General features: G+C 35.2%; 1 protein-coding gene across 1 annotated transcript in view; it reads left to right on the forward strand.

Moving 5' to 3' along the window:
* Window positions 1-395: 395 nt before the first annotated feature.
* LOC125668234 (AP-1 complex subunit mu-1-like) overlaps window positions 396-11,069 on the forward strand; it is a 14,013-nt gene continuing 3,339 nt past the window's right edge. Inside the window, exons 1-8 of the mRNA XM_048902089.2 lie at window positions 396-770; window positions 5,604-5,672; window positions 6,871-7,095; window positions 7,421-7,551; window positions 8,833-8,977; window positions 9,059-9,185; window positions 10,777-10,919; window positions 11,025-11,069. The exon at window positions 11,025-11,069 is cut by the window's right edge and continues 27 nt beyond it. Coding sequence (XP_048758046.1) covers window positions 5,631-5,672; window positions 6,871-7,095; window positions 7,421-7,551; window positions 8,833-8,977; window positions 9,059-9,185; window positions 10,777-10,919; window positions 11,025-11,069 — 858 coding nt within the window. The 5' untranslated portion in view covers window positions 396-770; window positions 5,604-5,630. The remainder of the gene's footprint in view (window positions 771-5,603; window positions 5,673-6,870; window positions 7,096-7,420; window positions 7,552-8,832; window positions 8,978-9,058; window positions 9,186-10,776; window positions 10,920-11,024) is intronic.

An 11,069-nucleotide genomic window follows, 5' to 3' on the forward strand; every position in this document is an offset into this window, starting at 1 on the left:
TTGTGAACAATTAATTGAATTATCATGCAAAGTAGTGTATAAGGTGTTTGTCAAAGAAAGGAACACGAAAGGAAGAAACTGAGAAGTTGTGGGTGATGGTGGCTTCTTCAGTAGCGTAGGGAATCGCCGTAATAATGAAAGATGAAGATAACGAACAGTGATCAATCTCATAACTCTCACAAGCAATACAAAATAGATAGTTGGACAAACACGGACCCCTGGCCACACCAGAGGTGTGATCAGGTGCATAGGAGGAGTATACATCCCCTGTACACCGGTCACACCCGCCGTGAGCCCTATATCTTAATCAGGTAAACGGAGTTATCCGTAGTCAAAATCAGTGTGCCAAGAACGGCCTAACAATCAGTATTCATGAAACACGTCAGACAGCATTTGACCCAATGATAGGTTGTATTGGCAAACTAGATCGTTATATTATAACGACCATAGAATTTGCGAAATGCTGACTTTAAACGAGACTGTTGAAACCCCTGCACCATCAACTTGTTTGTCAGTAGCCTGCCTCGATTTAAAAACTGACCATACAAAGAACAAGCTCTTGCGTATCGAAAGATTTTTTAAGGTTCCACTAAATTCACACGGAGAGTCGGAAACAAGAATTTTTTAAAATCTTTCAATTCTACGAATATTTTTCGAGCGCCTTATCTAGAACCGAAGAAAGGAAGATGACAGGTGGAACTTCCGGCATAATTTATTTTCAATGAAAATTTTGTATTAGCACAACCTTTTGTGTTAAGATTTTTCATTTGGTAAGAAATTCTAATTATTTTAACTCCAATTGTCTTAATACACATATAAATGAGACGAACTCAAAATGTTGTAGGTTAAAATATTGTAATTCGAATTTTCTCAGTATCTTTTCAACAAGTCGGTACGATGTCATTTTGATTTTACCTTTCAGTTTAAAAAAGCTGAAAAGCTTTATTAAGCTATTTTCAGCTATTGGGTACCTGGAGCTCCAGTTAACTTTTTACCACAAAGAGTATTTACCCCCTGATTTTCAAATCAATGAATAATTTGCTTTTCAGAGTCTAAACTAGAGTATTTTGTTAATTCATTGATTATCTTCGCTGTTTTGTCACCAATATACAATTCGATTACTTAATATAATTATACTCAGATACAATGTTGACAGTGCTTCCATTTGAGGGAGCGCAGCCACGTGTATATACATATTTTGTAATGTTCATGCTTTGATCAGGCTCAATTTAAACAATATCTATTTGCCAAATACTCAGTACAGTGCATTATAGTTTTCTCCCAGGGTTTTATATTAAATCATTAAAACATATTATGCATGAATGTGATTGAAATATTTTTATACTGACTATATATACACAGGGTTTGAAACTAATTTGCAACCTTTGGTAGCCATGTGGGCTACTGAACCTTGCCATTCTAGGGGCCCAAATCAAAATTTAGTCGCCCACAAATTAAAATACTTTTTATTTGAAAAGCCATAGTGTATTTTCATGTATTGTTATGCTGTTTAATATGAACGATGTGCAACCGGTAACAAACAAACGGAACCCTGTGGCATTTGATGGCATTACAGAAAAGAGTATCACGGTGAAAAGAAAAAGGAAGTTCTTGAAATCATGGAAGACCAACCGACCACGACACAACTACACCACACGCCCCATGCATGCAATGAGTATGTTTCCTAGCCTTTTTCCCAAAGAAGAGGTATCGCGTATTAACTTACAATACGAATGAGTCATACCCACTTCCACGTTTTCTAGCCACGGTCGGTTGGTCTTCCATGATTCCAAGAACTTCTGTTGTCTTTTTGTCTTACCGTCATCACCGTGATACTCTTTTTCTGTCTGTATTTTTTTGTTTCTTGGGTTCACTAACCCCATTTATAAATCGCCACATTGTCGGTGATTCAGAAGCACTTAGACGTTTTGCAGAGAAGTGCTTCTAAAAGTTAATTATGAAGCGGTTTGTAGATCACGAACTTTTTCTAAAGAAAAAAACCCGAAATGCCATGTGGGCAACTTGAACAGTAATTTTAATTCGCCCACTCGGAAATTTAGTCGCAAATGTTAATTTCAAACCCTGATACATTTAATTTCTTTTACCTTCAATGTGACGTGCTTAATCTTTGACGCACGAAATGTTCTGAACTGTATTCTCTCGACTACCTCTACTTTCCATATTTCTAAAATGATTGATAAAAGTCTTGTTGCAAACCTTTGAAGTTTGTAAAACTGTGTGAACAGCACTGCCTTTGGACATTTCAAACACATTTCAATATAAGTAGTCCTGGTATTGCGACCCGAAAATCGTATTGCGATATATTGCAATATTAAATTTTGTATTGCAATATATGACAATATTATAACAATCTTTATGAAATAAAAGAAAAACAGTTATCTTCAGATAATTCTTTCATTCTACTTGAAATACTATTAATAAACATTGACAAATGAATAGCTGAATCAAGAAATGGTTCAAGTTAATAGATTTTTAAGCTATTTGTTCAGTTATTGCTGAAGCTCTTGGGCTCTTGCTAGGATATTTAAATTCAAATCCACCACTAATCATTGCGGAAAGTGAAACAGGACTCAGGGGAGGGGAAGTAGAAGTCAATACAACCTGACACAATCCCGTTTATTTTTGCTCGAATTGATGCTAACATTGGTGCCTCGGCATGTGACTGGCTTGTAGTGCCACCATTTTTGTCACAATAATCACATACATGTCCGTTTTAGCCCAACTCTCTATTCTGTATTCCTTTTAGGAGTTCAGAGATTGATCACTATTCTTTATCTTCACCTTTTTATACAGCTATATCTGTTACAACTATTTCGTTTTCTTTCTTTAGTTTGAAGTGATACATACTATTGGAGCTGATGCTCTTTCATTCGGGCATTCACGATCCGTTTAATTTGCTGCCATTTTTTAACTTTAAATCGGGCAGGTAACTTATCTAAGGAATTTACAGAATATTGAACCCGAACCAGTATTTACAAAAAAATATCGCGATACATATTGCCAACAATGGAATCGGCATTCACTGGTTAATATTTATAACATTGTATATAATATTAGTTGTAACACAATGATGAAATATTTCAGCATTCACATATAATTATTGAATAGTTAATAACAAGCATCATAGTTGGTTATCATTTTGGGGGGGGTCATTGTGGTTTGCATTACGGGACATGTCAAGGAAATAGATTTAAGCAGTTCTTATTTTTAGACGCAAACAAAACAAAGATTTAAAAAAATGTCCTCAATCTGGCCGAATTCCATAAATATTTTTTTTGGTAATTTTTTAAAAATAGTTTGAATTCAGAACATGTGCTCCCTCATATAGTTTAACAAGTTAGTCTCTTTTATTCTTGTTAAAATATTCAGTTCCTTTTGAGACTAGTATTTTAATCAGATTTGTGGTTTGCAGTCGATTATACACAATTTGTATTCGATGCTGTATTACGTAAGCCGAATGTTTACGCATATTATCCCGGTAGCATGACTTTACAAATGGAAATAACAAGTATTTAGATCCGCCACTGTGGTTCTTCTTATGATGTACATCAAAACGTACACATGACGTCACACATAATCTTGTTCTGCCTTTCATAAACATTGCACTTTGTTTAACATTACATCTAATGGTTCTCTGAATTTTCGAGCTAGGAGACCACAAAATTAGGATGATAATCCACGTAAGTTCATAATCATAGTCCAAGATGTGACTTTGTGAGATCTCAGCGATTTTTGACAAGGGACTTCTGGGATAGGCGTAAAAAAAAAAATTCTTGTTAAAGCCTTAGATTTAGCTCAGATTGCGCACTTTAGTCATTAGAGCTTGCAGTACAAGCCAGTGCTCCGCTCACTATAAGTTACAGAAGAATAGTATTTGATTTTTCTGTGACATTTTCTGCGCCATGTTTTTAGCATTAATCACCCTTGAGATAAGATAGTCTACAATCAACAATACACGTTTTTCTATGCTTTCAACCGCATTCTACCTCTTTAAGAAAGAAAGATTTGTTTTGAATTAAATCTTTCCTCTGAAGTCTCTAAGCCATCTTTCAATTTTTTTTATTGTCATCTAAATGTTTTTCATAGTGATTATTTATTGCAAGATCAAATGCTGAGCTAACCTCAATTCATATGAATAGATAATTCGAATTCGTACTTATAGTGAGCGAAGCGATACGACAAGCTCGCTCCAATGATTACCCATGCATGTGATTCACATGATTTGCTCTTCATCAGCTGAAAAATGATGGGTATTACCCAAAATGCTTCTGGCAAAATGTCACCATCGCTGCGGTATACTTCAATGAGAACCCTGTAGATGAAATTAATAAATTTGGAAAGTACCAAAAACGTTTTTGAATTCCAGACAAGCTTTCTTCTACTTTCGTATATTTTGTTATTGCTTGGTTTGAAAGGTAAAGCAAAAACATCGCAGCTGATATGATGTCACAATGCACTGTTTACATTGATTGCGTTATAATTACCACGTTAAATGAATAGGCGGATTAAATGCCTGAAGTTGTTGTTACAAGATGTTTAGGGTCTTCGCTCGACTCAACTGTCACACCGTAAACCATATTATTATTATATCACAAGTATGCATTATTTTGTGAGTGTAAAACGTATTCACATTTGCTGATGCATAATTATACACCTGATTTCTAACTTTAATGTGTATTTGGTCAAATTTGATGAGTATTTACGTTCATACACACCTTATCTGGAGCTCTGGGGGTCATATTCAGCCATTATATATTGTGTACCAGGGCTTGAAGCTAACTTTTTGTGTCACCAGTCCAGCCAGACTGATAGGGTATAATTTCAACCAGTCCACAGAAAAATTTACCTGTCCAACAGAGTTTTCCAGAAATAATTAAACATATTTCGTTAATGTTACATGTATTAAAATGAAATTTAACTCAATATGCCTTAGACAATATTGTAACACTTAAATGTGGGATTTATATTTACAAATCAAATTCGTCTGATATCTACATATCGAAGCATGCCAAATGTGTGTATAAAATTTCATAAGTATAATTTCCAAAATGATGCTTTAGAAAATTAACCAGTCCCATCGGACTAACTAAAACAAATGTCAGTCAGTCCGCCAGACTTTTAACCAGTCACAGACTGACGGGCATATGTTAATTTCGAGCCCTATGTACAAACTGTAACACTCTAGATGCATGACAATTGAAACCAATTATAGTCAAAATGTTAAACTGATTTTTACGGATCACGAACAGATTAAGTAGAGTATTAATCATGCCTCGTGTTTCACTACTGTTCTATTGGGATTGTTGAACAGATAAGTGATTGCAGATACTAAGTCAAATTTATTGATGAGACTTTTGTTTGATTGTAATTTGTTAGATTAGTAGAATATGTCGTACACAGTGCTGCCTAAAAGTGGGCCCTGCATTTCACAAGGAAGAAGAAGAATAGATCAAGCTATTTTTTATAGCTGGATGAAGCTATAGCTAAATGAAGCCATTGTGCAGAACCTGTTCAAGAAATCCAGAGAGATAGTTACCACCTCTTTTCTGGTTTTGAATGTTAAAGTGTTTGTATATTTGTAGGCTTGTTGAAGTACAATCAATTCAGCCATGTCGGCGTCAGCTGTTTATTTACTTGATTCAAAGGGCAAGGTTTGTATATATTCCTGAAAAAAACATTTTTCACTGTGGTTGATAACGCCATCACTACCTTAACTCTGTTACTTTTCACTGTGGTTGATAACGCCATCACTACCTTAACTCTGTTACTTTTCACTGTGGTTGATAACGCCATCACTACCTTAACTCTGTTACTTTTTGGAAACAAATGTGATTGTGATATAACTTCTTGCACACCAAACTCTGTAAAATAAAGTTTAACATCTGAAATGGTATATGTCTTAAGTATATCAAAAACAGCTATTAGATACACATATGTAATTACATGATTAATATTGTCAGTAATCATTAAATCCCTTTTTCATTTGGTCAGAGGGATAAAATTTTCAACATGTGCTCCTCCACCTTAGACAACATAGGTCTCTCTATTTCATTGTCAAATAATCCCGTGGGGATTCGGGTTAGAATAGTTCCTCAGTACCTCTTGCCTGTCGTAAGAGGCGACTAAATGGGGTGGTCCTTCGGATGAGACCGCAAAAACTGAGGTCCCGTGTCACAGCAGGTGTGGCACAATAAAGATCCCTCCCTGCTTAATGGCCATAAACGCCGAGCATAGGCCTAAATTTTGCAGCCCTTCACTGGCAATGATGACGTCTCCTTAAGAGTGAAAAAATCTCGAGTGGGACGTTAAACAACACAAAATCAATCAATCAAATCATTGTCAAATATCACAGTGACATACAACAAAACAATTAACACAAGGCCTATGTTGATATGCAGGTTTTGAGATAGCTAGAGTTCTTCTGTGTAGGAGGTGCTTTTAGTATTACATGTGTTCTATTGATGCGTATAAATTGAAACAGAGTGTGCCTACAGAAGGATATTAAAGATAATTCATACAAAATATAAACAGATGCTGCATGCTGAAAATCCGATCATGCATGGGTATGCCCTACAAACATAACAGAATGCTTACACACAAGTTATGATTGAAAAGGGAAAATACTGTAAATTATTTGTTTCATATGAATATCAAAAATCAAATATGTCTGAATGCTAATTCATGTCTTTGGCCTTTATCAACTGTCTTTTAAAACAACTTCATGATTATGAAGTGTAAACTACTCCAAAACATTTCACATGTATAATCCAATATGTTTGTTATTACCTTCATTCCTTAATATATACTTGTAGGTGCTGATATGCTATTTTTTATGATAAATATTTGTAGGTGCTGATTTCCCGCAATTATCGAGGAGACATAGACATGTCAGTCATTGACAAGTTTATGACACTTCTGATGGAAAGAGAAGAAGATATGAACACATCTCCAATTATTCAGCATGGCAACACCACCTTCATTTTCATCAAGTACAACAGCCTGTACTTGGTTGCTACATCTAAAAAGAATGCTAATGTTACCATGGTCTTCTCCTTTCTTCATAAACTTGTACAGGTATCTTTCGAGCATGCATAGTGGGCACTATGTGTTTTTGGGGGGGGGGGGGGGGGGGGGGCGAGGTTGGGTTGGAGAGTTCTTTTAAAAATGTTTTGAAATATATTTTGATATATATTTTAAGTAGTAAAATGCATAAAAGACCATTGAACGAATTTGATGAAAACCTGAAGATCTGATAGTATATGTCTATTTTCAAGATGCCCGGCTCATTTATTGTTATAATCAAAGTTCTATAAAAATTAAACTGAATATTCACATTCTTATCATTTCTTGGGAGTTTTTTGATTCATATATAAGTGGAAATTTTTTTTTTCATCAACAGGTATTTATTGAGTACTTCAAAGAGTTAGAGGAAGAGAGCATCAGAGATAACTTTGTACTGATCTACGAGTTACTGGACGAAGTGATGGACTTTGGATTTCCTCAGACGACTGACAGTAAAATTCTCCAAGAGTAAGCACAACTATACTGCAAAATGTTTCGTCAACTTGACATGCAACATCCCAATGTAGAGTAGAAGGGATTTTCCACAGCACTTTGGGAATGGTTCCCGGGCTCTTTGGATTGGGAAATTTACAACCGAAATTGGAAAATTTATATTGTCAGTCGAATGACAATTTTCTTGTAACTAAACACTCTTAAAAATCAAGTATACCTTTTATTTCATTGTTTTCAAAATTTAACCATTTTGGGTTTTTTGGTGGGCTGTGAAATTTAACATTACCATTATCAGATTTGTCCTTTGGTGTTAAATGAGTTAGAACTGTGTATAGTCTTTTTGTAAACAATTTACTTTTCCTATGAGACATACCTCAGTGACTGATATTTTACAATAAACTCTAATGTAACATGGCAACCTGTTACATGTAACTTTGTTTAAAGGTTATGTTTTAATTACTTTCTATGTCACTGCACAATATCATACTGCATGAATATGCAACAATTCATTTTAGCAGGGAACATTGACACGGTTTTTTGGTGGTCGGAAAGTTTTTGACTGAAAACAAAAAATTGAGGCAATGTTCTCTGCTTTATCGCACACAGAACTACCATTTATGTATAGATTTGTTTCTGAGAAAATCCTTCAAATGTTGATATAAGTTATGTGACAATTTGTTGTTGATAAAGGTGTTACTTACCCGTTTTAATTTTCCCTTGTGTTGATTTTCGTCATCAATTTTACGGGTAATAGACCATGCCATAGTCACACGAGTCGCCACCATGAGGCAGATATTTTTTTATCAGAAATAAGTTGTCTTTAGCCATCACTAATTTGTACACAAGAGTTGCCCAAGTGACACATAATTTTCGTAACTCCTTTTTCTGAAGAGTTAAAAAATATTCTAGTTACGAAGTCCCGTATTGACAAAATGATATGCAAACATCAATGTTAAGTATAGTGATTTGTATAAATGATGACTCCCTAGGGCTGAATGGGCCAAAAGTAGAGACCCAAAGAATACCTATGGGAATTGCAAGAATTTAGATTCCAAATTAGATGATTAGTTTCTTTAGATAATATTGCAGGATCCTGAGACATGTAGGGTACATAGTTGTTCAGTGAAGGTTTTGGTTTATTGTTTAGCCACTATGACCCCGTTATTGTTCCAAACTATAAATGAGTCCCATCTCTTTATGAGCAAGTTGAGGGTTGTTGCCCAGGAGGTCTCATGTTTTAGAACCTAGAGTGCTTGTTGGAATGAACTAGGTAAGCATGATTTTCATATCTTTCAGATTTATCACACAAGAGGGTCACAAGATGGAGATAGCACCCCGACCACCTCCAGCGGTGACCAATGCTGTATCTTGGCGACCTGAGAAAATCAAATACAGGAAAAATGAAGTGTTCCTTGATGTCATTGAATCTGTAAACTTACTAGTAAGTTGATACAAATTCTGCTCGAAATAAAACTACAAAGAATGTGTTAACAAATCTGTAAAGAATTGTCAAATTTAATAGGTCAGTGCTAATGGTAATGTGCTGCGAAGTGAAATTGTGGGATCTGTGAAGATGAGAGTGTACTTGTCTGGGATGCCTGAGCTGCGACTTGGTTTGAATGACAAAGTGCTGTTTGAGAGTACAGGACGTAAGTACCCTAGGTTTCTTCAGTAATCAAGAAATAGGATGATATATTCATCATGTACACATACAGCACCATAGCAAAAGTATTCATGATTTTTCAAAATGACAGCCGTAGACAAGGATGTGCTTCAAAATATCAAGCAATAAAAAAGTATGGAAAACTGACTTACTTTCCTTCATATTTTGTGAGTTGAACTTTGGATCTTACTACAGCCTGAATCTGATGGGGAATTGATAGGTGTAGGTTTTTTACATACTCAGGGGCGATGTTTTGCCATATGTCAAGAATTGTGTTAAAAAGTTCATCTTGGTTGGTGATGTCTCTGGCCGTGTTTTGAATTGAACGTTTTATTTTCAACCAAATATTTTAAATTATGTTGATGTCCAGAACTGTGCTGGACGTGTAATAGAAGGAATGTTACTGTTTTGTTCATATTCACATGCAATCCTGGCCCTGTGCATGGGTGCATTGTCATCTTGAAATAGGTAAGGTTTATTGAGAAAGTGCCTCACTATAACTGGCCACAAATGTGCATCAAGTATTTCAATATACTTTTGAGCAGTTATGTTGCCATCAGCAAGACACAAAGTCCCCACACCATCATAAGTGATGCATCCCCACACCACATCTGCAATCCGACGTTTATGAGGCGGGCACATGCATTGGGGTAGACAAGCCTCATTTGCTTTTCTCCAGACATAAACCCTGTGATTATCTCTAATTACAACTTGACTTTTGTCAGAAAATATGGTATTCTGCCATTATTGTTCCACTGTCAGTCAACGTTTCCCTAAACACCAAGATAATCGCTTTTTCCAATTAACTTCACGAATAATCATGTGTTTCCGTACGACTTTTCTTTGATATCTTTTTTTATCTATAAAGGAATCTCTGGTACATTTAAGGACAGTTTCTGTAGGACATTTTCCTACATTTAAATCCAGTGTAATATCATTTGATGTATTGTGTCTGTTGCTTTTGACCATGCATAACACAGTTTTCATCCTGGTGCAACAACTTTTAAGGTCTACCAACTCATGGTAAATTTTCCACATTTCACATCGAAAATATTTCTTCCAAACAGATTTAATGGTAGATTAACTAATATTCAATGATCTAACAATTTTTCGAAATTTTGTGATCCTCGCTTGTAAGAGTTACGATTAAATTTTTAACTTCATCATTCAGTTCACTTGATTTTTGACCCATGGAAAAATCCTGCTTAGGAAGTTACAATAAATATAGAATTATGTCATTTTCTACATAAAGATAACTCAGTCAAAAAATAAATGGGTAACTTATTTTCCGTAGCGTTATCGCTCGTTTCCTAATCAAGATGTACAAGTAAGCTGTCACCATTTTGAAAACTTGCACATAGTTTTTCTATGGTGCTGTATATGTGTACACTTGTTTATTGCTGCAGTAAATGGATTGAATTACAGACAGATTTTGTGAAAATTGCATAACCAAAGTTTTTGTCCATTAAAAATTCCTTCAGACAGGTATAAAGTGACAGTTCATTTTATTGTTCACACTGATAAAATTGTTGGAATGATTGGCGTTCAAGGATCAGTTTTCGGTAACTTTGTTACAGGTGGTAAGAGTAAGTCAGTGGAACTTGAAGATGTAAAATTTCACCAGTGTGTCAGACTATCTAGGTTTGAAAATGACAGAACTATTTCTTTCATTCCACCTGATGGAGAATTTGAGCTGATGTCTTACAGATTGAACACTCATGTAAGTAATGAAAGAATTACATGTACCTCAGTTTATTTGTAAAATGTGAACTTGATGAATTTCTCTGTTTTGATGGTCTTAATTTGAGACTTTTGTTGTTTGTAGGTGAAGCCACTGATTTGGGTTGAATCTGTCATTGAGAGACATGCC

Source organism: Ostrea edulis, chromosome 4 (assembly GCF_947568905.1).
Source record: "Ostrea edulis chromosome 4, xbOstEdul1.1, whole genome shotgun sequence".
Taxonomy (NCBI): domain Eukaryota; kingdom Metazoa; phylum Mollusca; class Bivalvia; order Ostreida; family Ostreidae; genus Ostrea; species Ostrea edulis.